General features: G+C 41.1%; 2 protein-coding genes across 12 annotated transcripts; one reads left to right on the forward strand and one right to left on the reverse strand.

Moving 5' to 3' along the window:
- Window positions 1–4,114: 4,114 nt before the first annotated feature.
- On the reverse strand, window positions 4,115–21,052 carry PSRC1 (proline and serine rich coiled-coil 1). Of its 10 annotated transcripts, none has more exons than XM_061632521.1 (11): window positions 20,958–21,052; window positions 19,652–19,771; window positions 18,264–18,462; window positions 17,787–17,830; window positions 16,614–16,671; window positions 14,607–15,189; window positions 13,110–13,283; window positions 11,913–12,063; window positions 9,885–10,154; window positions 6,999–7,086; window positions 4,115–6,144 (listed from the first exon to the last, which is right to left on the reverse strand). In XM_061632521.1, exons 3-11 carry the CDS (start codon window positions 18,419–18,421, stop codon window positions 6,141–6,143), a joined length of 1,530 nt encoding a protein of 509 aa, XP_061488505.1. In that variant the 5' UTR covers window positions 18,422–18,462; window positions 19,652–19,771; window positions 20,958–21,052; the 3' UTR covers window positions 4,115–6,140. The 10 variants fall into 10 exon arrangements, with proteins under 10 accessions (XP_061488505.1, XP_061488506.1, XP_061488507.1 ...); XM_061632522.1 differs by lacking the exon at window positions 20,958–21,052 and adding an exon at window positions 19,878–20,047; XM_061632523.1 differs by lacking the exon at window positions 19,652–19,771 and having other exon boundaries at window positions 20,958–21,037.
- PPIL1 (peptidylprolyl isomerase like 1) lies at window positions 20,020–27,920 on the forward strand. Of its 2 annotated transcripts, none has more exons than XM_061632531.1 (4): window positions 20,020–20,129; window positions 23,123–23,277; window positions 23,717–23,785; window positions 24,920–27,920. In XM_061632531.1, the coding sequence occupies exons 2-4, from the start codon at window positions 23,124–23,126 to the stop codon at window positions 25,138–25,140; spliced, it is 444 nt and encodes a 147-aa protein (XP_061488515.1). In that variant the 5' UTR covers window positions 20,020–20,129; window position 23,123; the 3' UTR covers window positions 25,141–27,920. The 2 variants fall into 2 exon arrangements, with proteins under 2 accessions (XP_061488515.1, XP_061488514.1); XM_061632530.1 differs by lacking the exon at window positions 20,020–20,129 and adding an exon at window positions 21,131–21,260.
- The last annotated feature ends 34 nt before the right edge of the window (window positions 27,921–27,954 follow it).

Genomic DNA, 27,954 nt, shown 5'->3' on the forward strand with positions numbered 1-27,954 from the left:
ATTTTCTCTTCCAGGGCTCCATGACAGGCAACTAGCCAGCAGATGAAGCCTTTCCTATCATTGGAGCTGCATATTGGGAAAAGCGTCATCTGCTATATTTTTGTTTGTCATGAAACCTACCCAGAAAAAAAAGTTGGTAACCTGCACCCCCACCCCAGTCCCTACAGTATCTCTAATCCTAGGGTTTTAGTCAGTAATCCCAGTGCACAGAACAGCCTACAATAATTTCCTATGCAAGATATTTCTCATATGGAGAACCCTTTAACTGAAACAAACCAGAAAGGAGTTGTGAGGAACAACTGGTTCCGCATAAGCTCGCCAAAGCAGCCATGACTTCAAAAATAAGCTCATTACTCTGTCCAAGGTGGGGCATAATTGAAGTGGGTGGGAGTGCCCCTCCAGTTGTGACCAAGTGTAAGTCAGCAGGGAAGTGTGTATTAACCCTTTAAAAGTATCAGATTGAGGAGGAACTTGCTTCTCTAGGGAGCACCATGCAAGGACTCAGCTTCTGCGTCAATACTGCAACTAATGAAACCTTTTTGAGTCTTATCTGCCGCCCACAGAGAACTAGTTCAGCTCATCTAGAGAAATTATGTGTTGGTGTGTCTGCATTTTAATTTATTTTTTAATGTTTTCTTTTAATATATATGCATGTATTTACTGGTGACTGTTGGTCTGAAGCTGTGCCATCCTAGGAGGGCTGGAACAAGGAGGGCAGGGTGTGGGGGGGAGGGGGAAATGCCCCCACACACATTCTTAGAACCTGAAGTGTTAAGAGGTACATGAAGTAAGAATGCCTAAGGAAATGTGTGGTGAAGAGGCCTACTCCTGGTCACTCATCTGAAGCTGCCAGTGGTCTCAGATGGAAGGCACAAGCCACTATGTTGATTATCCACCTGGGAGGGGGTTAGGTAAATCATCTGACCGGGGTGGGGAATCTGTGGCCCTCAAGATGCTGTTATACTCCAGCTCCCATCATCCTTTACCATTGGCCATGCTGGCTGGGGCTGATGGGAGTTAAAGACCAACAACATTTGGAGGGTCATGGGTTTCCCATCCCTGCACTGAATGATAACATATAAAAACAGAGTCTGAATGAATTGGCACCTGCAGTGAAGCTGCATTTGCCATAGATACAGATTTTATCTCTGCTCCTTCACACAGCTGAGCACATCCTTCACAAGCGATGAACAGCCACCACCATCCAAACCTGAGCCTATGTCATTGTGGACTCAGGGCCTCAGTGTGTCAATATTAGTTTCAAAACAGTCAATTCACCATTCTCCTTTGTAATCGCTAATGGGGTCATTTTCAGCAGAGTCAGATAGGATTGGCCTCTTTTGCTAGTAAGGCTCCAATGCCTTGAACTGATATACAACATACAGATATTCAGCAGATTCCCTCCCCTCCCCCATTATATCTCCAGGCTGGGAAGGGAAAGGTTATACCTGTTGTATTTCTGCCGGACAGGCAGCTGTTGAAGACATTAGAGCATTACCAGAAGATAGTGGTAACCCTACTTTTCCCTGAGGAGCCCAGTTCTTCTCCCTACAAGAGTTTTAGCAAGCCCAGGTAAAAGCACAGGGAGAGACCTGGTGATTTAACCTTTTGGAGGAACAAAATGTTTTGTTAAACCATTGATGTGATGCTGGCTCTTCCCCTGAAACAAAAGATTTGAAGTGTACAGGTAGGGTTAATGTAAATACTGTAGGATTCATCCCCCTTCCCTACTAAACAATAAAACCATAGTTCTGTTCCGATGACTCCATTTCAGTTCCACTTTCACATCTTACACTAGTGTCTTGGGGAAGAGATACAAACTGAAACCAATCATCAGGATTTGGCAAAATGGAAGCTCTTGCTATCTGGGTAAGTGATTGGGGGTAATGGTAAGAGAGAGGCAAATAATGGTCCAGCCTTCCAGCAGGGACAGCAGAGCTGCAACCAACGCTAAATACTAGGAGGCCATCGCTCAGCTCTGCTGCTAACTTGACAGTTGGTAAGTCACAAGGAATTCTTACCCTTATTGTTAACACAGTAGGCCACCGCTGGCTCCTTGGCTCAGCCAGAGTTTGTCCACTATGCGAAGCCTATCTGCAAGAGCCACCATTTCCAGGAGAGCTTCCACTGATGGCACAATCCGTACACTTGCACATAGAGGAACGATGCAGCTGCTATTGCTTAGACAGTGATACTATATGTTCTTATTTCCCAGCATGCCAAGGCGTTAATAGGTTGTCTGTTTCATTACCTGGAGCTCTGATCCACACATCTTATTTTGATAGGAGTCTTATGAATATTTATTGCGGTCATAGACCCGACTTGTTATGAGCATAAAATACAACAGGATTAAAATACAGAAGGATAAGATAAAATAACAGAGTAAACTTTCAAATATAGATATATATACAGGGAATTTCAAAAATAAAAGAGTACTTTTCCTAGGGGAACTTAGAGCGGACTCGTTGAGCGGCATATATAAAATTAGTGACTTTCAATGTGATTTCTCTGTTATTTCCTGAAACAAGAAAGTGTATCTTGTTATCAGGAGTCAGCAAATCAATGCTCTGCAGCATGTTCTCTAAGTATTTAAAGCGTATGGAATCGTACATTGGGCAGTTTAAGATAACATGAACAAGTGATTCCACAGAATCTTTCCCACATGGACATAAGCATTGGTTATAGGGGATCCCCTTGTACCTCCCCAGGAGTATTGCAGAGTGAAGAGAGTTGAATCTGGCTCTAGTGAAAGCTACGCGAAGCTTTGGAATTTCAAGGAAATCCAAATAAGAGGCTTGCTTAAGAGGTTCAAATTTCAATTGGAAATATATAGGTGAACAAGTTTTGGTAGCTTGTGTAATGGTTGTTTGGAAGTTTATATCTCTAAGCCGTGTACGGATGGCAAGTTTAGCCGAGGATAAAGTTTGGGACGAGAGATATTCAGGTGATAAACCTATCATGCGGAGTTTGTTTCTTATGTTATTATTCCAACTTGAGGAGTACGTATCTCCCCAGATATGGGTTAAATAACCCGGGGGTGGATCATACGATACTCTAGCCCAGTAGTTTGTAGCAAGGTGCCACGCATGACATTCCATGGAGAGCAAACCAGCTTCAAGTCTGAGGGCAGCCGCCGGCGCGCATCTTGGTAGACCCAGTGTCTGACGCAAGAAGGTGGAAAGGACCAATTCTATTAAGGGATTAAATGCCTGTATCCAAAGTTGCGTGCCAAATAATAGTTGGGGGATAATTTTTGTCTGAAATACCTGAAATATTGCTGGTAAATATCTCCCTCCTTTGTGATAAAAGAAACGGAGAATTTTATTAACAGAATTTCGTGCAAGTGAAACAGCAGTTTTTATATGGGAGGACCAATTCAAAGATGAGTGGAAGATGATGCCTAAATATTTAAATTGTGACACTAAGGTTATACGCTGGCCATTAACTGTCCAGGTCCCTGAATGACGTCATCTTGAAAAAACTAGAATTTTGGTTTTTTGATAATTTATAATTAACTGGTTCTGGGTACAGTAAGCCATAAAGACACGTAATAACCTTTTTAGGCCAATCTTCGAAAGAGAGAGGAGTGCAGCATCGTCAGCATAAAGGAGAAGAGGACAAAAGTGGTTCGCTATTTTTGGCATGTGATGATCTTGAGATATGCAGTTGGATTTGAGATCGTTCAAAAATAAATTGAACAGTAGAGGGGCTAACATACATCCCTGTCTTACCCCTTTATTGACAGGGATCGAATTCGTTAAGCCTCCATCCCCTCCACATCGGACTCTTAAAGTGGTGTTTTGATGTAGATTATAAATTAGTAATAACAGCCTTTTATCTATGGTGGAGCGTGCTAATTTATTCCAAAGAATGTCTCTTGGAATAGAGTCAAACGCGGACTTCAAGTCCACAAATGCCACATACAGACCGTTGCCTCGATGTGACATATACTTCTCTGCAAGATGATTTAGGAGAAGGCAGTGGTCTATCACAGATCGACCTTTCCTAAATCCAGCCTGTTCATCGCCTAATATGCTTTCTGATAGGAGTCTACATTAGACTACTTAATGCGCAGACTGGGTTTTCTCATTATTTTTGTTTTATTAGAAAAGCAGATATTTTAACAAAATAATAAGTACAGTACATGATGTTTTATTCAAGAGTGGTAGAAATAATGTAACATTTTTTCACAGAGAGCACTCCTTCAGTCTCACACAAGGAACAAAGGCTGATGAACTTCCCTACTCGTAGATGGGTAGCCTGTGACAGAATCACTCATCTTTTATTCCTGTCTTGAAATTCATTAGCTTAAAGATTAATTTTCACATATTTCAGATATATTAGCGCTTGCCTTCAGCAGATGCTCAGAACCATATGGATAAGCCTTGTCAACTTATATACCCTTGTAAGTTGCATGGCATCCCAAAAAGTTTAATACTAAAACTTACATAACTTTTCCCATTTATAGACCAGGGAATACTTTTAACCTCCTTCACTCACAAATCTATTGTAACACAAACACTGCCAAAGGCAAATGCCACCTCCTCTTAGAACTTACACATTGCAGGAGAAAGAGTTAAAACTTAAGGCAGGACATATCCTCCCCTGGCTAGTTTTATCCAAATCTTAAGTAGATGGAAGGCAGACTGGCAGATATCTATTCATAGCTGAGCTTCTAATGCAGGGGTGGCTAAAATGTAGCCCTCCAGATATTGTTTGGCATCAGCCCAGGCCAGTGATTATGCGAGTTGTAGTCCAACATCTGGAGAGCTACACATTCCCCATCTCTAATTTAAGGGCATTTTTTTTCTTGTCCAGTCTTTAGTCTTCCTCTGAGCCAAGGTGGTACAAGTTATAAAGTGAGTGACTAGCCGTATCTTCAGTATGATGTACTGTTTTTTTAACCAACTTTTTTTTAAAAGATACAACCAGTCACAAAGGTATTAAAAATAATTTAGAGCATGAGATGGTCCTAGGAGGTGCAATAAATGACTAAGGGGTGTGTCTTAAGTTCTGCTCAATGTAGATCCACTGAAATGAATGGACCTATGTTAGTCATGGCCATTAATTTCAGTGGGTCTATTCTGAGTAACACTAATGTTGGATACAATCCCATGTAATTATAGAGGGCCTGTTTTTGTTAGCAGAACTTCTTTGACTTTATCAACAGGCAGCAAATTAATTAGTAAACCTTTCTCCTGTCCTGATTTAATGTCTGCTTGTCATACAAATTGTTAACAGTATAAAGCCCTACCAGGAAAAAGAAGACAATGAAAAGAATAGCAACCTCCTTTACCCTCACATTTCAGATTTTGCCATTGATTGCAAATACTAAAAGCTGGCTGAGAGCCAAAGTGCAGTTAGCACATAGTAATTTTGACAACACAGAATCCGCTAGGACTAAGATGATAAAGGGAAAGAGAGTACAAATATGTAATCATAAGTGGTTTGAAATAAGAGCTGCCTCTCCTTTGACATAATAATGACTAAGGAAAACAAAAAGATAAACAATCAAAAATTTCTCTTTACACATAACTAGTGAAATTCATTGCCTGTTTTTTAAAAGTAACAGGCAAAATGTTAAACATTTATGTTGTCCAGTAATAGTTCTACACAGTTCTGTAATCTGGTATGCTCTATCATACTATTGATAGAGAATACTGTATTGACTCTCAATAAGGCTGCTTTGATCTAATAAGATATTAGGAACCGGAGCAACTGGTGTGGCATGAGTTGCAGTTCTCTCCGTCAGCAAAGCCTTGGCCAAGCCTCACAGGCTGCAGCTTCATCACCATGAAGTTTGGTCTATAAATCAAAAGCACTCAGGACCATAGTGATAGGGCAAGGGCAAGAAATGTTCAGTGGCTACAGCCCATCCACCCCCAGATCTGTTTGTTGCAAGACCGAAACATACAAAAACAAAACATGAACCCAGGCTTTGGTAATGAGGAAGGAGATCCATGGCAGGAGCCCTGCTGGTAAGCAACCTTTAACCGTTTTCCTGCATGAAGCGGTAACAAAGTTTCCTCTGATGGAAACCAAGGCTAAAGCAGGTGGTCCAACTTTATCCTCATATGGAAGATGTCTGGGATTATCCGAGGCTCCTATTCTCTCCCCAAGGATTTTAGTGATGTCTGGCTTTACCTTGGAGGAAAGAAAGGGCTGGCCATTAGAACATTCTCATAAATGCTTGAAAGCAGTACACTCTTGACATTTAATTATATTTTATTATATACATGTTACATACACCCACACAAAGACAAACATCCACCGTATCTCACACTTTGGAACAAGCGATAATAGTGAAATGTTTTTTGGGAGGAGGTGTGTGTTTTTAGGGATAGAAGCTAGAAACTTGCTTTAAAAAATAAAGGTGGTTGTCAAGATGCTGAATTCTGCACCTAGGCCCAAATTCTTCATTTTTCACAGAGCCAATCAGTATTGGTCAATACTGATCAGTTGGTCAATACATGTCCTTCCACATAGGACATGGCCAGCCTACAGCCAGATGTCCAAAGAAGAACCAACTCTTACATTTACTAATGAAAAGCAGCATCTTTGCCAGGCTAATGGATCTGGGAGGCTGGCCGGCAGTCTTACTGGATTGAAGAAAAGTAGGATAGATATCTAGCAGATTTGCTAACACAGGTCACCAACCATTTTGGGCCCCTTGAGCACATTGGCAAACACAAAAAACTGTCATGGGCACCACAACCTATTCTACTGGCTACAATAAAATGCTTCCTTCAAGCCTTTGGGAGTGGGGGCTGTGAAGCCTCTGTGGACACATGTGCACCCACAGGTGCCACATTAGTGACCCCTTTGCTAACAGAAGAGGATGCACATAAAATTCTCACCAGTTTCCATATTTACCTACTGTGTGCCAAGGATGGAAAGTAAACCCTCTTTCATAAATACAAAAGATTTGACCAAGCTGCTACACTATGCCCACCGCATGCCACCTTTGCAACGTCAAATCACAGGAGTGAAGGCCTTACCTTGAATTGCCAGAGGTTACTTTCTTTGGCAGCTGCAGTCTGCTGTGCTGGGAAGTGTCAGAGGGGACTGTCTGCTGAAATGCAGAAGCTTTAGGAAAGGGGAGAAAAAGGTGTCCACAACTGTTGCGATGTTTTGAAAAAGGGCACAGTTTAGTAGTAGAGCATCTGCTTTGCATGCAGAAGTTCCCAGGTTCAATCTCCATCTATAGGTAGCACTAGAAAAGACTCCAGTTTGAAACCCATCCCAGGTGTAGACAATACTGAGCTACATGGACCACTGTTCTCCTATGTCCCTAAAAGAATCAGCTGCACATTTGTGACTTGCCAGAAAAGGCCAAGGAGACTTAGCTGGGAAATGAGCAGAAATCCTTGAATTCAGCAGCCTAGCTCAGCCTTCCTCCAACCTACTTCCCTCCAGATGTTTAGACTACAGCTCCCATAATCTCTGACCAGAGGCAATACTGCCTGGGAAAGATAGGAAATGCAGTCCAAAACATCTGGAAGACACCAGGTTGGGGAATGCCAGTCTGGTTAATTGCTTTATTTATTTATATCCTGTGATTTCTCCCAAGGGAGCCCAGGGCGGCAAACAACAATTGATAAAACAATAAAAACATCTGTAAACAATTTGATTACAGATGCAATGTAGGAAAGATCTCTAGTTAAAAGGTTTGTTGGAAGAGGAAGGTCTTCAGTAGGCACTGAAAAGACAACAGAGATGGTGCCTGTCTAATATTTAACGTCTCTGTGTGTATCTATCTGATATATACATGAGTTTAGAGCAAAGCCCCCCCACTTGTTATTTTTTAAAGTTTTTAAAAATACCGTTTCTATGTGTCTCCCAATGCAATACCATGATGCCAAAAGGTTTTTTGTGCCCCTCCTCTGAATTTTTCCATATAAAAAATCTAAAGCATATTTTACTGACTAATCCCATAGGTCCTGTGCTGTATACTGTAACTTCAAAAGGTTTTTGTGACTCACCTGTCCTAAGCAAGGGCCTTTAAAACTTGTCCTTTAAAAGCAAAATTGTTCATGTGGTCACAGCCACTTTTACACTTTGGCGAGGTTCACTTTGATATGTGGCCCTTGAAAGGGTTGACTGAATCAGTGTGGCCCTCAGCTCCCACATGGTTAGCCACCCTAGTTTAGAGCATGGCAGGATGAAAAAATGCTTCTTTCAGAGACATCCTGCAGCCCAGCTTGCAACAAGTTCAGAAAATAATGTGCTTGGGTTTATTTTCAAAAAACCTGCAGGGTAGTAAGGTATTGTAGAAATGCAACCCAATTAACATGTACAGAGTCTAGTACATCTGTTGGCTGCTTAAAGAAAAGCTTGCTCTTATAGTGCCTAGAAATGGCCATCCATTATACGAACTCCTAGAATGTGATAAGTTCAAAGCTGATCATGCTTCTTGAATCACAACTAAGCAATCTAGTTTGTATCTGCCTACCAGAAAAGCACAAAGTTCAACTGAGAGCAAACTAGGGATGGGGAACCTGTGGCCCTCCAGATGTTGTGGGACTCAATCAGCCCCAGACAGCATGGCCAACGGTCAGGGATGATGGCAGCTGTAATCCAGGAACATTTAAAGGGCCACAGGTTCTCCATCCCTCGAGTTAACCATTCCTGAAAAGACCATCTAACTTTTAAAAAAGCAAGCATTAGGAACTCTGCAACTTTCTGAATTAGTTTCTAAAGCAGTGTTTCCCAACTAGTGGGCCACCAGATGTTGGACCGCAACTCCCATCTTTCCTGACCATTGGCAATGCTGGCTGAGGCTGATGGGAGTTGTGGTCCAACAACATCTGGTGGCCCACTAGTTGGGAAAGGCTGTTCTAAAGTGTAAGTCAATTCCCTCTTGCATCACTGTCAGTGGTCAGGGAGAATAAGTTTCCAGTCCCTTTAGCAAGCCTTTTAAATAATTGAAAACTATACCTTGGAAGAGCAATTTCCTTGCTCAGTTTATTTCCCTATGTTGAATATGCCTCGTGCCCTCACTGTTACTCATATCTTGCTTTCCAAACTCTTGATCCTGGTAATTTATTCACTACTGCGTAAAATAACGTTCTGCTTGCCAGCCATCAGAAGCATGAATCCTGCCAAGCAGAACAGAATAATTGCTCCCTATATCCTACATCCAATGGTTCTGAAAATGCAGCCAAATTGGGAAAGTGCCTCAAAAGAAAGTAAAGTCACCAGGATATTTCAACCAGAGTTCTGCATAACACCTAAACACAGTTCCTATTCTCAAAAATAGGTTTTTTAAATACATTTTTTTTTTAAAAAAAATGTTTTAAAAAGTTTTGAAATATGTTTTTGTTTTAATATGTTTTTAATGGTTGTTTTGTTTTAATATATTTTAAAGTCTGTTTTTATGATGTTTTAAAGTGTTTTTAGTGCTTCTGTTTGCCACCCTGGGCTCCTGCTGGGAGTAAGGGCAGGATATAAATCTAATAAATAAATAAATAAATAATCACCAAGAATGCCAAAAGTAGGGGAAAAGGGCTCAATATAACCATCCTGGGGTTCCTCTATAACTGCTAGAAAGCATGGTGTTTCAGCCTGGAAATTCTTACAGTCTAAGCATGTCTACTTGAGAGTAAGTCCCACAGAGTTCAACAGAACTCACTCCCTAGGATAGGAGAGAACCCTAGAGAAGGGATGTAGCTGAGTGGTAGAGCTTCAGCCTTGCATGTATAAAGTCCCAGGTTCAATCCCTGGCATCTCCAGGTAGCTGGGAAAGACTCCTAACTGGAACCCTGGAGAGCTGCTGCCAGCCAGTGTAGACAGTACTGAGCTAGGTGGACTAATGGTCTCACTCAGTATAAGGCAGGTTTCTATGTTCCTACTAGCTTCCTTCATCATCCCTCACTTTCTCTTACCTTTCTGTCCAGCAGGGCCTGGCATAGCAAATCCTTTCCCACCAGACACTCCCAAACCCAGCGATTTGAGCTGGCTGGGCCTTTCTGTGACCGCATGTCTGCCTAAAATGGCAATGCGACTGGTTGCTTTTGGAATAGAGTTTGGCCCTGGGAGGTGGCTTGCAAGCACAGACGTGGCAGTGCTTCTGGTTCGAGTCTCACAAAAGCTGCTGTGAGGCTTACAGCTGGCTTGCAGTTGTGGCCCATTCCTTCCCATACATTTAGCCTGATCTGCAGAGAAAAAAAGAAAGCAGCTTGATGACAACAAAGTCATTTTTTATTTAATGACAAATCCTCACCAGGCTTCTAGGGTGTAAACAAACATAGGGACAGGAGTATCCAACAGATGTCGTATGCATGCATTTTCAAAAATCTTTTGATTAAGTCTCCCACAGTAAGGGAAACTTAACGGTCATGGAATAAGAAATAAAGGTCTTCTCATGGCACAGCTTGACATTTTTAAAAGCAAGAAACAAAAGCTGGACAATTTTCACAATGGAAGCAAGCAAGTAAGCTGTGAGCCCCCTCTAAGGATCTGCACTGGGACCAATTCACACATTTACAGGTAAGTTAAATAGCATCAGTCCTAGTGGCGATCCTTAAGTGGGCTCAGAGTTGAATGGTGGGGGTAGCAAAGCATGCAGAATAGGAGCGGCCTTCCAGATGATGTTGGATTCCCAACTCTCATCATCTAAAGCCAGTATGGCCAATTGTGAGGAATGATGAGAGTTGTAGTCCAGCAACATCTGGAGGATCACAAGTTCACCATCCCTGATGTAAAATGACACTAACTTATTCAAGATAGTAAATATCCAAGCAGATGGTGAAAAGCCCCCAAAGGATATCTCTAAATCTGGATACCTGCACAACAGAATTGCAGGGGCAATTTAACACATACTGATGCATATCTTCATGCAAACACAAAACCAAAATTAAAGCTTTTTTTAAAAATGTTTTTAACATTTTGTTTTAATCTATTTTAAGGTCTTTTTATGATGTTTCAAAGTGTTTTTAGTGTTTCTGTTTCCGCCCTGGGCTCCTGCTGGGAGGAAGGGCAGGATGTAAATAATAATAAATAAATAAAAATGTCATATATAGTGACCTAAATTAACTGCAACCACCTGAGGAAAAAAAGATATTTGAAGGTATAGCAGAAAGCCCATTGAAAAATATCAGCAACCATGAAAAATGTTAAACATCTCTAGCTAGTATTATTAGGAATAGTTCTAAAAATAAAATGACAACAAAATACTATTGAATGTTATAGAGACATTTTAAATAGTCTTTACAGGTTTGGTCTTCCCCTCACAAAAGAGTATAGCAATGGAGAAAAGACAGAAAGAGGAGAATCTCCTACAAAGAAAGGAATACATGGGTGGAGGGTTTTTTGTTTTATTTTAGATGGGATGCACACACACACTCAAGAAGAGAAAAGGTGTTATAAGATCATGAGCATGGAGAGAATAAAGTGAGAAATGATTCGCAAAACACTAGAAATGAGGCGGGAAAGCTCATGAAATTATAGTATGTGACAGATAAAGAACACAAAACGTTCTACATGCAGCACATAACGGATGTAATTCGTTGCCGCAAGATCTGAAGGCATTTGCTTAGTTGGCTTTTTTGAAAAAAGGATTAAAGAAGTGGATGTGGAGTAGTCCTTGCCACCACAACCACTCCTGACATTCATCAGGCTAGCCAAAAATGAAACATTTAATTGTTTAATTACTAAGCACCTGGTAAACAATAGGGAATGTCTGGGCTAGAACTGACTTTTACAGCACAATCCTAGAAATAAGTCCTGCTGAGTTCAATGGGACTTACTGCCAGGTAAGCATGTATAGAATTGCAACTTTAGTCTGCATCAGCAAGGGAATTCTTATGTCAAGTTCTGCGCTTTGGTGGCATCATAGCATGCATTTATCTTTCATGGGAGGCAGATGGAGAACACAACTAAATCCAAATAATGCCCCATCTACTATAACTTACTTGCATTTGCCTTTTGGACAGTCACCACCTTTTCTGGAGCAGCAGAGGACTTCTTCATAGGACTTCTCTTCAATGGATCCAGCCTGGGGTCCAGCCTCCCTTTTGTATTTGCCACTGGCATTGTACCTTTGCTGGCTGAATCCTGAAGGGGCTTGGATTACAAATAAACTCTTGTTTTTCTAGCATTTTGGTTTCCTTCCTCATATTCCCCTGGCTTTACTTGTTAGCCACTTTCTGTTGCTGAATCCTGAAGGGCCAACTACAGCAACAAAATTTCAAAAAGAAGATCAAAACTAACCACTGCTTTGGAGGTTTCTGAACGTTTCCCATCAAGCAGGGAGAATGCAAAAAGGCAGCCACCTCTAGGGAATGGCTTCCCCTGGTATGGGGAATATACCAGGCCCCACTATAGTTGTCGCATTTATGTGGACAAAGTGAATTGCACAAGTTACACAAGCAGAAGTAGGAGATCTACTTTCAAATTGTTCACACGCTTGGGTCACATCCACTCCATACATTTGAAGTGCCCTTATACCATTTTTAACAGTCAAGGCTTCCTCCAAAGTATCCTGGAAACTGTAGTTATTAAGGGTGCTGAGAATGGTTAGAGGACCCTTCACACAAGAGCGCTTTAAATATTTATTATTATTTGATTTATATCCCGCCCTTCCTCCTAGCAACAGCCCAGCCTGATGAATATGTGGATGTGACCTCAGTCTACATTCACACAACAAAGGTAAATAGTGCTAGGTACTCCTGTAGAAGTTGATCTACAGAACATACCTTACTTTTGCACAATTCACAATCTTAAAGAACATAAAGAAGAGCCATAGTGGATCAGGCCAATGATTCAACTAGTCCATCCTGCTGTCACAGTGGCCAACCAGATGCCTATGAGAAGCCTGCACGACAACACTCTTTCCACCTTTGAATCCCACCAACTGGTACTCAGTGACATACTGCCTCTGATACTGGTGGTAGAACTTAGCCATTGTGGTGGTTAGGCTAATCCTCTTTTAAAGCCATCTAAACTGGTGGCCATCACTACCTCTTGCAGGAGTAAATTCCATAGTTTACCTATGCACTGTGTGAAGTACTTTCTTTTGTCTGTCCTGAATGTTCATGCACTGAAATACATACCCAACTCTATCCCTACTACTGTGTGTTCTCTTCCTTGGCTACCACCATCAGAAATACCTGTGAGTCTTTAGCAGAATGGTCCTTGACAGAAGCTCTCTCTGCTTTCCTTAAAGGTCCCCTCCTGTTGGTTTGAAGGGAAGACCTCAAACCCAGCAAAGGCTGCTGCTTTTGCATGATCCTGGGAAGGGTGGGTGGAGATGGTCTATCTGTCCTGCTGCTCCTACTATTTGTCTGACAAAAGACAGAAGAAACACCCTGGAAAGGAGCTACAGACATCTGAAAAGAGCAACTTAGAACTCTTAAAAACAGGAAATTGTCACTAACTCGGAAGCACCCTAGGATGGGTTAAAGAAGGCGCTACGTTCATATTTGCAGGCTGTTTTTCAACTAGAAGGCCATCAAAGCAGGTTATAGCCAATTAAAATGCTATACCGTCAAAGGACATTGATAAAAAATATTATACAGCCAATCAACAGTCATGAGACAAAACCAAAACAATAGGTAAGCAGATCTATTAGAACAAGAAAAAGGTTTGATTGAATAAAAGTTTAAGCAGTCTAAAAAAATTAAATGCCCACAGATAGCCAAGCAGCATCTCTTCAGATTACTTAATTCACAAGAGAGTCCATATGGGAGAAAGTTCTCTCTAAAGAAACCTTCACCAACTGGTTACTGATGACAGTTGTAGTACAAAACAGCTGCAGGGCATCAGGTTGGTGAAGGCTGCCTTAAAGTATCCTCAGTCTCCAGTCGTGCTCATATGAACAATCAGTGGGTTGACAAATACACCAACCAAGAATATGCATACTTTGGAAGAGCATACACATGTGTGCCCTCCCTACCATGCATATGTTTGATGGATGCAATGAAAATGGCAATACATGCATGCACCTAATTACATAGCTCCTTCCCCCTTTAAAAAAAACCCCAAGAACCTTTAAATATAGTGGAAAGGTATGGAATAAAGGGAACTGCCTTATACTACATTATACCATTGTGTCCATCTAACCCAGTGTTGTCTACACTGACTGGCAGTGGCTCTCCAGGGTTTCAGACAGGGCATTCCCAACCCTACCTGGAAATGTTAAGGATTAAACCTGGGACATTCTGCATTCAAAGCCTCTGACCCACAGGCCCTTCCCCCCATTTCCCAGCCCTGGGAAATTACTCAGAAGAAAATGTCTATATTCATCTAGTCCAAAAGAGGGGGGGAAATCAGAATGTGGGTTGGAAGATTTGATACAAGACCTTCAGCCTCCATAGCGAGATCAGTTTTAGTAGAAGATCATCATATGCTGGTGTAAACACCATAATTCATAGGGCATTTCCAACTAGAGAATCTGACAGTGAAATCCTGCAGGTCTAAACATAAGAAGTAACTCAGTGGGGATTACTCCAAGATGAGTGGGCACAAGCTTGCAGCTTGAGTCACAGCTAAGAGTAATTTATACATGCAAGCTCAGGAAGAGAATCGGGATCAAAGCCAGAGATTTCCTGAGCACAAACTTTGTGCTCCAAATGCAATTTACGTAGGTTCCACTCTTGCTACTCTACCTTCTTAGTACCAGGAGATTTTGTTGGTGTCAGTGCCTTGAGTGACTGATCTGGTCTGGATTTCTTAGAAAGCCGGTTGTCAGCACAGCAGGTGTTAGACTTATTTTGGAGTTTCTTGGGAACAGGTAGGTCTGCAACACAGGAAGGTCTTCCCTTCTCCGTAAAGGGAGCTTTGGGGGAACCTAGAGCTGAGCAGCTTTCGGGTCCCACTGTTGGCAGCAGTGCTTTCAGAGGGCTGTTGTTCACATTGAACGTTCTTCGTCTAGGGTTGCTGGAGCCCTCCCTGTCTGCATTCAAGAATCCAATTGGTGGCAAAGGCTCATATTCTGGAACTGTCTTGAGCCTCATCTCAGAGCTGGCATTCTCCTTCTCCAGCAGTCTACATCTCTCCAGCTGTTCAGCCAACTTATTGGCTTCCTTCATGACCTCCTCCAGCTTCTCAGGACTCAGAGAGCTCCACTGGAAGGCTTGCTCTCTGGTCCTCCCTTCAGTCTCTCCCAGCAAGATGTTCAAGTAAGATGTTTGTGCTGCACACCTTTCATTTGGCTCAGTGGGGCAAGTGACAGAGACCTCCTCATCTTGTCTGCAGCAAGAAAGTCAAGAACCAGGAAAAGACGCAGCAATGTTGCTCAAGGGAACATATAACAACTAACAAATACAATTTTATTATTATCATTATAGGATGCAAGAAGAAATGCCATGAGAGAAGGTTCCCATACCATAACTGAATTCAAAATATCATTTGGATAAAATCTGAATAAAGCTTGTGAACAATAGAGTTTCAAACTACTAGTCTTCAATTTTTAATTCAAATTAGAAATTTTATTAATGCAGCAATCCAAGCTGGCAGCCTGCAATGCTAGAGGGGGTTTGAATGTGGTGGAGGTGTCCCTCCACTCAGCTCTGCCCAGCTCCACCAGCCTCTGCTGCTCAGGGAACTCGACATTGGCGGGTAGTCCCACCAGCAAGGAGCACCCCAGTCTGCCCACCCAAATGATGGATGGAAACTACCACTGGTGACATCCCCACTGGAAGCAGAAACCCCTGAAACAGGGAGATTCAGGGGGAGGACTGAGCTGACACAGGATCTGCTGGATCCTGTGCCAACCCTCCTGCCAACATGTGATGGCAACGGGGCCAATCTGGGTCTCTTTGCTGAACCAGCCTGACAGCTGGCACAGCAAACGAATATTATTCCGTGCCTCCCATCCTTCTGTCCAGGCTTATGTGAGCAATGGGACTTTGGAAGTGGTGGGGACTAAGCCGCTCCATCAAGCCCCACTGCTGTTGGCCAGGTGTTTAGACTGACCCCTTTATTAATTAACAAAAAGTATAGACTGCCCTTCATTTCAAAGTAATCACAGAGTGGTTTCTAACACAGAATCTAAAAACATAATGCCAAGAGGTCAACCCACACAATTCTAAAAAACTAAAATCCAGTATAAAACAATTACAGATCAGCAGCACCAGCAGATCAAACAGACTAAGACTTCAGATACCAGCAAATACCAGAATGATATAAATATCTCTAAAAGCCTGAGGGAACAGGTATGTTTTAACCAGGCATCGAAGCTTAGTAATGTTGCAGCCATCCACACCTCCAGAGGGAGAGAGTTACAAAGCCAGAGCACCACTATAGCAAAGGGATGATATACATAATATTTGGACCTCATAATCACAAAATTTGTTTCTATGTGTCCCATGCTTGAAGATGTGCTGCTTCATTTCATTCCTGTATCACTCTGCAAAAGGAATGCTGCAGGTCTTTCTGATGAGTAGATTGATCCATTGTTATCTTTTTATGTAGCAATGATACAGATACACTGAAAGCAAATGTTGCAATTTAAAAACCTTACAGATTCTGATAGATTCTGTTCAATGAATCCATATCTTTGCTATTTACAGATTTTTGGGGGGTGGGGGGAGGGAAGGCTACTGTGATCTAGCACACACCACCTCGCTAAAGTGTTGATTTACATTACTAGGGATCAGATCCATCAACCTTACCCATCAAAAGGAAAAGGCAGGCCAAAATCCAGTGTCTCATCAGTAATAAATTTTATATCTGGAGGAAAATAATAAATCATTATTATTACAAGTGTTCACCTACCCTTTACTATGTACAGTGCTATCTAGAATCTACTTGCCCACATTACTAGTTTCCATGCAGAAAGGGCACCACAATCATCCCCACTGTACAGGTAGGACTACTTCCAATAAAAGGTAAGTCCTTTTGCAGTAGAACTGAGACTGACTAACTGTTAAAATCCTTGGGAATTGAAGATGCTATGTCCAAAATTGTATGGGGAATCTGTTGCAGAACAGGTAATTAAAACCATGTTTACTCTTGATCCTGCTGCTGTTAGTACACTGACTCTCTACTAATGCTAAGGGAACCTGACCTTATAAAACTAACAGCCTGATCCCATGCAGAATTATATACCCCCAAGGTAACCGAAATCAATTGGCTTAGGTAAATCTGGCCAGGATCTGGCAGCAAGCTATGTTCAAAATATTGCATGGCATCAAAAAAGTATCTCTACTTTCTCAAAACATTTTGGTTCACATCTCTGAGCATAACAAGGCATTAAAAAAAAAGGAGTGATGATAACAAAATTGAGAGTTGAGTTGCCTTGGACCTAGTTAGAAATCAAAACCAATGTAGTTCTACCTCACACATTTGTTTACCAAAACAAACACACACTCAAACATACTGACACAGGCCTGCACATAAATGCTAAGTCAAACCATGGCTTAGCACAAATGAACAAACATGCAGGTTCCCAGGACAAAAATCATGGCTGCTCTGCTGTTTCCCCTATCCCACTGGGGCAGTGCTACCCAGGGCTAAGCCATAGTCTGGTTTTGTGTTACATCCAAACCCAAGTTTATGGTTTGTCTCCCCCAGACAAACCATGAGTGGTAAACCAAGAACAAACCTTAGTTATAACTCATGGTTTGACTGGAGACAGATCATGAGCCCGGATTTGAAAGTAATGTTAAGTCAAACCATAGCTTGGACCAAGGTAGCATAGTGGCAGGAGGACTAGGGGAGGAGCGTAGCGGTTGTGATTTCTGCTCCAGGAACCTGCCTGTTTGCTCATTCAGACTAAGCCATGGTTTGGCTGAACATTACATGTGAACCAAGTCAGACAGCACTATGGATATTCAAGTGCTCACCTTCGTTTGGCAGCTCCATGTTCTTCAGGAACCATATAAGCAAACTACAAAATAATAATAAAGAAAAGCAGTTAAATATAGCCTATATGTAAAGGGGAATATGCTATACAATCACAGAATTCCTACAAAGCGAACTAAAGTAGGCACTCTATGGTGTGCAGTTTGACTGCCATATCTAAACAAACAAACTATGCTACAGTTGGAGAAGTTCCAGGAAAGGGTGAACTAAAATGATCTCAGGATTGAAACATTTCCCCCAATAAAGTTAGGACCAGCCTGGAGAGATGATTCACTCCCAGAACACTCGAACTAAGCTTAATTTACTGATGCGGGAAGGGGCCATAGCTTACAGGAAGGCACCCCTAGACACAATAGACAGTAATGATTCAGTATAAGGCAGCGTTCATATGAAATGGATAGGCAGTAAGTTCGGGAAAGACAAACTGAAGCTATTTGCACAACACATCATTAACTTACGGAATTTCTGGCCACAAGATAAGGTGAAGGCCACTAACATATCTTGATGAATCATGGACAGGCTTAACAATCAACAATCTTGAAGTGGAATACCACACCCAATTCAGAGGTAGTATACCTCCACTTATCAGATGCTGAGAATAAAGAGGTAACTCCATGATACTTGTTTTTGAGTTGCCCAGGAAAGTCTGGCTGGCCACTATTGGAAATAAAAAGTTGGATCAGATCATATTTTGTCTAACCCAGCAAGATAATTCTTATACATTCAATAAGTAGTTTACCTTACTGGTTAGATCAGCAGTGATTTAAACTTTGCTATATAAAAAGTTAACATTTATGCAAACCCCAATGAAAAATATTCAAAAGCAACTGATAATCAGGCTATGTGATGCATTTCTCTTAGGGCCAATTTTTGTTAATTCTTTTAATTTAAAATATCAATAATGTATGCAACAGTTTGTATCCATGTTAAGCCCCGCTGTACCTAACTATTATTCCCTGCCTTTTTGTACACATCCTGAAGGTTTTCTTAAGTGAAAAAGAGATTCCATATTCTTATCCAAACATATTTTTTGCAAATATTTCAGAATGGTACATCTTAATATTACTAGCTAGGTTACTCCCATATGACTTGTTTATTGAACATTCATCCTTATTTATTTGGACAAATTTTGCATGGAGATTAAATGATGTTGACTATTTATTGAGCATTCATTATGATTTGTTTGCAGGAAGGTTATATGATGTTGCATCAAGCAACTGTTATCCTACACTTTCCACTGCACTTGCCTTATCCCAAAAATGTCTGATTTGGGGGGAAGCAGGTTTGTTGCAGAAGAGCACCAAATCAGTTATGATTGCGCAATCTGAATTGGCTGGTATTTGATTGAAACCCACCCCCAAAAAGTGGCAGTCTGGACGCGCTCCTAGGTGAGTTTTGGGTTGGATTTGGCTTAACAAGTTTATGGGGAACTAATTATTGCAGACAGTTTTAACAACTATAACCAGGAAAAGACGAACATGCCATTTTGCAGTCACTCCTACTGCAAACATAATTTAGTACTTTTTAAAATTAGTAGGGCTGTAGAATTATATAGATGTTTAATCTCTGCAATCTCTTCTCATTTTCTATTTTGTACAGTAATCTACTAGGAAGCAACTTTCAGAAGGGTAGCTATGCTAGCCCATCTAGCAGCAAAAACAAGTCATTATGCCATACGTTTTTAATTAATTCTTTTACACTTTCAGTGCTACCCATCTCTCATTCTTTTTTTTTTTTTGCTTATGAAATTCTGTAAGGTACCATCTACACTGATAGCACTGCAACAATAATAATTGTTTGCGTTTGAAAATAGTTCCTTTGACTAGAATGCTTTCATGAAATTTACCTTTTGTTAGTTATATCAATGAATCTCAGGTCCTATTATCTCTTTTTAAACTTATCACTGCAGATTGCCATGGTAAATCTTCAGAGTTCAAATCTTGGCATTTGCTCGATGGTAATTTTGCTGCATTGATAGCAAACATTCTATAATTGTAATACTGCCATTTAGCAAAGTAGCCACCACCCAGATACCCAGACATTGGATGTATCCCTCTCCTCCATCTGAATACCCAATGGTTGTTCTATTTTCAACGGGAGAGTAGTCATCGATTGTTCACTCCAGCATGGCTTGCTATAACGTAAGATCCTTTTTGCAGGCTGGGTTAAGTTTGCAAAGCACCTCCCATCGTTAACGGAGGAGGGCGGGGGGAAGACCAGCAACACTTGCTCACTCTCAGTCTTCTTTGATGCTTTCACAATGCAGCCCCATTATGGGCAAGCCTGAAGTAGAAGCGAGGATTCAGACTGACCAGCACCCGCAGGTACCTAGTAAAGTTTATCCCAGGCTAGAATACAGTCAAGACCCTTCTATGCTCTGCTTTCTCGTTTTCACCACCCGCCTAGGCTAGGGCAGGTAGCTGAATCTCTGGGGCTTCTCTTGCCCACTGCCACAACGAAATTGCAATAAAGTCTTTTAAACACCGGCTGACACTTCTGAGAGAGAGCAAGATCTTTGTTTATCTTCTCTCCCGCCTTACCCAAAGCACACAGCTTGCTTCATCCATGGCACACTTAATGGAAATGTGCCACGCAATCCTACGCATGCTGACATTTCGCCGATTACTAAAAACGTTATTTATTTGCCGAAGGATTTACAAGCCCCTCATATTTTAATACCCGGTTTTATTAATTGCTTTATTAAATATACATATATTTTCTCGGATTGTCTTATATCATGAACCGCCTTGCCATTGTTGTAATAAAAGGCGATAGATAAAAGAGTCAAATAAATGTTATCTCGAAGTAAGTCCCACTGCGTTTATTTCTCAGATGAGCGTGCATAGGATTGCAGGCCTAACTCGCTTCTGAGTAAACATGCTTTTACACTGGGCCGTTTAAAAAGGCGTAGCTCTTGATGCGTGAGTTAATAGCTGAGGCTATAGGCAAGAATCCCAAACGGCGAATCCTCATTCATTGTCCTACACAGTCACACACGTCAACTTCGGGTCCCTTGACCTACACAGTCCCCCAGCCAGCCCCAGGGAAATTCAGCTCTAGCACTTTCAACCCCATTCATGCGTAAGCCTAACCACCATGCGACATGCAACCCACTCCCGCCTGCATTGCATTTTCCCCCCGCACGCTCTCACCACAAAGCTTCTATGCTTTTACAAGCGGCGAGAGGAGAAGCATAAACAAATTCGAATTTCCCCTCCCGCCTTACGTCACAATAGCATTCTTAATTCCTGTATGCTGATTGGCCCGAGGCTTGCGGGATCCTATCAGCCACGCCCCTTCCTTAGTGTTCCACGTGAGAGGACGAAGTATGCAGTTGCACCGGAAGTGCAATGGAATTTGGGACCCCCTTTGGGAAGGTGCGCCCGGCGTGGGTGAAGTATGGCTGCGGTTCCTCCCGATACTTGGCAGCCGCCCACTGTTTCCATGGAGACTACGTAAGTGAAGGAAGGGTTGTAGCTCAGTAGTAAAGTAGCATCGTCAGGTAGGGCTGGAGGGAAAACCCTGGAGGGCCAGTCAGTCTGGAAGGTTCTGAGTTAGATAGACCAATGGTCTGACTCGATTTCAGGCAGCTTCCTTGTAAGCTGTGCTCCAAAGATCTGGCATTTGCATTCCCAAAGCCAGCTTGCATACTATTGACATTGTCTACCAAGCCAACTAGAATTAATTTTCATCTCTGCTAATATAAGGACTACCAAAATGCTCTTGATTCCTGTTTTCAATCTGTCAGTGAACCTGTATGTTTCACCTAAGGATGGAGACAAACCTGGGTTGTTATCAGACAGTTCTTGTATGTACAGAAATAGGAAATCAGTCCTATTGTTATACTTCTTATTCACAATATATGTACAAATCCCATCATCCCTGATCACTGCTAAAGAGATGGGAGTTGGAATCTAATGTCTGGAGGGTACAGCTTCCCTATTCCTCCTGTAAAGAATAATCTTTTTATGGCAATGCTCCTGTGCCTTTAATATCTTTATGATAAGCAGAAGTTCAACATCTGCAGCTATTCCAGTTGTGAAGATTCAGTGATGAAAATTGTTGTGAAATGCACAAGAACTGGGGTGGAGTAGGAGGCAGGATAATAATTCTACTCACAATATGTACTACATGTACTGCTAAAGATGGATGCTTGTAAGGAAGGGATGATTTGAGTCATCCATCCTCTGGTAACTTCCAGATTAGACTACTGTAATGCATTACATTTGGGGCTTCTTTTGAAGATGATTTCAGAGCTGATGGTAGTTCAGAATATGGCTGCAAGATTGCTACCAGGACCAGGTGTTATGAGCATGTTACATTGCTGCTTTGCCAACTGCACTGTTTCTGGAACTGATTCAGAGTGCAGGTTTCTGACTTTAAAATCCTTCATGGTATCTGAAGGATTGCCTGGTCTTTGCACATCGCCATCTGTTTGTGCTAAGATCTTCATCAGAGGTTCTACCACATCAAGTAGAGTGTGGTTTCTGTGTCATCTAGGGTGAGCTTGGTGGGTACGAGTAGTGGCACCTGAATTGTAGATGTTTTTCCCAAAGAGACTTATCTGGTGTCTTCGTTGATGTCATTTCAGTGCTATACAAAGACCTCCCCTGCAGCCTTTTAATCTAAGCCATTTATCTCCATGAAGTTTTAAAGTTGCTTTTCTTAAAATTTGGATCCTGCTGTTTTTGTCTGTTGTGTTCTTTAAATTTCTAATTTTTAAAAAGTGTTTAATATAGTATTGCAAAACATCCTGGGAATCTATTTGCAGAGCAGGATATGGATGTCTGTAATAAGGAATCCTGCTCACAGAGTTGGCTCTCAATAACCTTACTTAATAAAATCATCATCATCATCATCATTTGCAAATAAGTTTTAAGATGAAAGTATCTGAATTTAAACGGAGAGTAATTTGGAATGTGTCAGGAAAGATCAGGGATGATGGGATTTGTACATCTATTGTGAATAAGAAGTCTGTTTCTATGTATGGGTTGGGCTCGAAAAGTAGTCTGGTTAGGTGCAACTTTAAGTATCTGTTTATTTTTTATAATGGTTTCCATTTTGTAGACTGAGAAAAAAGCATACGAATTTGCAGAGTTTTATTTGGGCAAGTGGGTAATAAATCTGAAGAACACCCAGCCTTCTTTGTGAAGCTGAAAACTGTATTGCATCTCTATTAGAAAAGGAAACCTAATGAAATTGATAAAGATTGTATAACGTGAAGGCACCATACTGTTGTGTTTTTTCATCTTGCTATCACCAACTTAATGTGATGTAACAAATGTGTTTGGAATCCTCCGCTGCCTGTGTTTTGCAGTATGGGCCTCATTGTTATGGAGCTATACTGGAAGCATGCACCCAAAACTTGTAAGAATTTTGCTGAACTGGCGAGACGAGGTTATTACAATGGCACCAAGTTTCATAGGATAATCAAGGACTTCATGATCCAGGGAGGTGATCCGACAGGAACTGGTAAGAACACGTTCAGGATAAGTGCTTTAGATACTGGGTTAGTGATGCAAACTAATGTCAATAGTAAAAGTGATGTTAAGATAGTAGGTCTTGCAAAAAAAAAACCAACCCAAAAAGATCCTGCATAGCGCTTTCAAGTTATGTGCTATCACTCCTGCACAAAGAGAGAACCATTTATCACACTTTCTGAGACTAAATTGCTCTCTGTTGTAAGTTGACATGAAGATTGCTGACTTAACAGATGACTACTCTCTCTTTCCCAAAAGTATTATATTGATATTCATTAATAGTTGGCATTGTCTCTCTTACCAGTAAAATAAAAGCAGTTCATAAATAAATCTTGATGGCCTAGTACTGCAGACTAACAGGGTACAGTCAATATACCTCTGTCTCAGTTGTGGTTTTGCAAGTTGATTTATTCAGTGCTGTTATATGGCAGGAAGAGGAGGAGCATCCATTTATGGCAAGCAATTTGAAGATGAACTCCATCCAGAACTGAAGTTTACAGGTAGGTGACATTTTAGTGGGGGCTTTTAATTCTTCATACTCAGTGTTTCACCACTTGCAGATGAGAGTTTCCAGAGTTATGGATGGAAAGTTGTTTTCAGTTCCAAAACTTCAGGGTGAAATCCAGTGGTGTCTGTCTGCCAGCAGAACAGTCATGGCGGTTGGCAGGATGGATTTCCTCTCTTTCCTGTGGCCCACTTTCATACAATCCCAAAACCTGCTCTGGAGGATTGGGACAGTGCAGGGGTCTTCCGGGGAAGAAGAGGACAGGGAGGTTTTGCCATGCAAGTTAAAGTCTACTTGCACAATGTTAGATATCTCCCACAGGAGCCATAAGAGTTACTTGGATTTTCAGACAGTAAAAACTGGCTTCTAAATTTGTTAGCCGCATGCACTTTGTATAAAATCAATTATGTGTCATTGTCCTCTTTGCATGTAAATTTTATTTTTCCATTTAGTTATTGGTTGGTAGTATTCTCCATACAGGAGCAGAAAAGACTTTAAATTGTCATCATCACTGAATATATCTTACATTCTGTTCCCATATCGCTGCTGTAAGAACTGTGCTTGCACATGCAGTTCATATATCTTATATATATATTTCCTAGAAGCCTTAGTTAGGATATGAGGACTTCATCCAAACAACTTTTCTGAAAAGCATGAATAGGTGGGAATTTGTGTATATGATGGTGGTTGGGAAGTGGTTATTTGGTGTGAATATTTGAGCCAGCTGGGGTCCACGAGCAGTCTTGCAGTCACCATAGAGGAGTTCCATTGTCGTGCAAATAGAAATCTGTTTGTGCAAAGTTATATGTTGTGCTCAGGAGCCATAAGAGTTGCTTGGTTTTTTAGTCAGTAAAAGGGCAGAAGTGGTTAACCTGTGACCCTCTCATTGTTGCTAGCCCTAACTCCCATCATTCCCAGCCAATAACACCAATGATCAGGCGTGATGGGAGTTATAGTGCTCCATCATCTGGAGGAGCACAGACTAGCCACCCTTGTCAGAGAGAATCCTAATAACTTCTAAGGGCTGAAGTAGCATTAAAAAAACCCAAGAATTTAGCATTTGCTTTGTCTGTATTTTAGATAAAATTAGCTTGGGAGCCTAAAGATAATATAACTTTTGCTTCTCTAGGTGCAGGAATCCTTGCTATGGCAAATGCAGGTCCTGATACCAATGGCAGTCAATTCTTTATCACATTGGCACCAACCCAATGGCTTGACGGGAAGCACACTATCTTTGGACGTGTTTGCCAAGGAATTGGGATAGTCAACAGAGTGGGCATGGTGGAAACTAATGCACAAGATCGTCCAGTGGATGATGTCAAGCTCTTGAAGGTTTTTCCATCAGGCTAAACTAGATCTTAGAATTTTTTATCAAATCGAATTCTATTCCATTCAGAATCTAAGATGATAATTGTTTTGTTCTGAAAGTTATTTGCCAGTTACTTAGGTGAAGAATAATCCTGTACTAAAAACTATCTACAAAATTTATCATTAACATTTTTTAAAAAGTCTAAAGCTAAATTCATCGGTTTGGCCTATTTGAACTGGGGTCATACCACCAGAGCCTGCTTGGAGCATATTGTGAACAGGCAAAGAGCTTGAAATGTACCAGAAGTAAGCCAATATCTAGTATAGTCATCAGAAATGCATGGTGGATGTCAGAGTCTGCATGGCTCATCAATCAATGCTGAAATGCTGTCCTGTGCTCCCAAGTGTACCCTTTAAAAGTTGTATAATTGAAAAGCTGTACCTAAACAAGCAACAACCTTCATCTGCATCACTATTAAAATATAAGCAGCCTAGTCTTGGAAGGTTAGCTGTCCCTATTGTGGTGTTTGTTCTCAAGAGAATACTGAGGGTGGAATCCAATGTTGTATGAGTGAACTTCGTCTTCCTCTCCTGTGCCCATACAACCCCCAGAATCTGCTTTGGTGAGTCTTCTGAAGCAGATTTTGAGGGTGTGTGAAGGGTTGGGGAAGGAGATGAAGGTGAAGTCCTGTTCATAAGCAGAAATCTGTTCCACTTATGCATGGACAATGCTGGACACAATCCTGAGTTACTGCAAACTAATGAAATCTCCCATAAATTTATCCTGGCAAAAAATTGTTCCATGCAGTGAGTTTTCTGGCATATTTTGGATTTTCTTAATCCATCTGGCTTTGCAGCTTTGGAGCTCTGACTTCAAATCATATTTGGTACTGTCAGTCTCCGCTGGCACAAAACAATTATTCTAAAGTTAAAATAGCTATGTGGAGGGTAATGCTAACTGACGCTAAGTTATTCCTCTGTTGGGCTATGTAATGGTGATACTTTGGAAAAACCTTACTCCTTTTCACTCCCTTGCAAATGTATGTAGCTCCCTGAATGTGCTTTCAATTCCAGAAGAGCCCCACTGTCAGTCTCTTTTTTCTGCATATTATTTTTATTCAGAAGCCTCACACAGCAGATCTTTTTCATTATTGGTCCTGTTCAACCAAAAGTTCTATTTGGCATGGAAGAAGCAAAGCTTGAGGTAAGATTGATGTGCATGGACCTCCCATGTCCACTCAGTGGCCAAGAGGAAAAAGATGCATTCACTTTGCATTCTGAATGAAGGATTTTTTCCCCTCAAGCTAGAAAGTTTAAAATCATCCATGGAGCTCAGGTCCTCCCTGGAGCTAGATTAGTCCATATCAGCACACACTTTCTGTGGCACGCTGATGCCCTCAAAGGCAAAATGTTCCAGGTCCTATCCTATGTTTCTTTAATCAGAGCTCAGGAGTGCTTTTTAGCATTTTTTTGGTAAATAATTTTTATTGAATTTCTCATAATAACAAATAATATGGCGCCATTCCAACTACATAAAAAGAGGAAATAATTCCACACACTTCTTAGGTTCCATAAACCCATCAAACAATGTAGACAGGCCAGAGCAAAACAGAACAGCCCCCATCCACTCCTCTATCATCCTGTAGCAAGAATAAGAAAAGATGTCATACAAGCAAAAATTTACAAAATCATTGAGGACAAATAGAAATAAAAGTAAATCTTGATAATCCAGTTACTGTATTGGATCACATTAGGGTCAAAATCAGTTTAAGTATTCCCTCATGCATTGCAAATATGGGCATATTGAGGCTTTTTAGCATTTTATGATAGATCATCTGCACATGAAATAATCCTATGCAAGTGTAGAAACATGAATCTAGGACAGGACAAACAGCCCCATAAATAAAACCACCATGATTCCAGCTGCTCTAGCAACATATGTTCAGCACATTCCTTTGGCTGCTAACAGTCCCTGTTCTGGAGTACATAGTTAATTACTGAATTGTCAGAGTAGCTTTTGGCCATAGACTTGTCTTCAGGTATCAGGTTTCTTTGGCTCAATTTTGAGTGGCTAGGTGTAGTTGTATGCCCTTGAGTTAAGGGAGTGAGTGATCTTCATTTTGTTTATTTTGCTTTAAGAGCCAAAGTCGCTGCATGACTGGAATAATAGTGTAATGAGGCAGTTATAACTTACTTAGTTCTATAAGGGTGGTAAGTAGCAGCACTATTAACCAGTGGTTGTTGCAGTGTTCAAGGCACAAAGAGCCTGATAGTGAAGGGTGTAACTTTTTCTATTAAAATATGATAAGTTGTGCCAGAATACCATGCTAACCACTAACACATCAAAGAAAAGGGTGTTCCTGTTTCCTTGCATGTCCCCACTAAATGCCTTCAGCAGATCTCCTGCTTCCTTACATATCCATGTTCAAAACAAAGGCTGTAGATGGTCTTTCCCCAATAATCAGATTCACTCAGTGCATCATTGTTGGTATCCATTTCTGACATTGTTAAATGTATCAAAAAATACAGTAACATTGTTTATCAAGAAGGCAAGAATGGTTATGTAACATCACTACCTCGGGAAGCAAAATTTCATAAACAAATATTAATGATCTGATTTATACTTGCATTGATGTCTCTCTTGGTCTAATCTTATACTGTATTCCAAAGGTCAAGGGCCATGATACTTTGTTTAAATGTAGTGCGTCTTACACAACAAATTATATCCCTGCTGCTTCTATCAGGGCTGCCTCTGACACTTCCAATGCTACTAAGTGTCTTTTGAATGCATTTTTATAACCAAATAAAATATTTTGTAAGTATTTAAATCTCTTCTCTGCTTTTTTACTCCAAAGT

Source organism: Rhineura floridana, chromosome 6 (genome assembly GCF_030035675.1).
Source record: "Rhineura floridana isolate rRhiFlo1 chromosome 6, rRhiFlo1.hap2, whole genome shotgun sequence".
NCBI classification, from domain to species: Eukaryota; Metazoa; Chordata; class Lepidosauria; order Squamata; family Rhineuridae; genus Rhineura; species Rhineura floridana.

What these genes read in the sequence shown, in the direction of transcription:
- PSRC1 (XM_061632521.1), bottom strand. Translation starts at nt 18,421, where the DNA reads ATGGAGTTACCTCTTTATTCTCAGCATCTGATAAGTGGAGGTATACTA. An exon ending in CATGGAGCTGCCAAACGAAG is followed by an intron (nt 16,672 to 17,786) that starts GTGAGCACTTGA and finishes ATTTTCCTCCAG; the next exon opens with ATATAAAATTTATTACTGAT. An exon ending in AGGCCCTGCTGGACAGAAAG is followed by an intron (nt 7,087 to 9,884) that starts GTAAGAGAAAGT and finishes CCTTTCCTAAAG; the next exon opens with CTTCTGCATTTCAGCAGACA.
- PPIL1 (XM_061632530.1), top strand. Translation starts at nt 21,205, where the DNA reads ATGGCTGCGGTTCCTCCCGATACTTGGCAGCCGCCCACTGTTTCCATG. An exon ending in AGGTGATCCGACAGGAACTG is followed by an intron (nt 23,278 to 23,716) that starts GTAAGAACACGT and finishes GTTATATGGCAG; the next exon opens with GAAGAGGAGGAGCATCCATT. An exon ending in TCCAGAACTGAAGTTTACAG is followed by an intron (nt 23,786 to 24,919) that starts GTAGGTGACATT and finishes TTGCTTCTCTAG; the next exon opens with GTGCAGGAATCCTTGCTATG.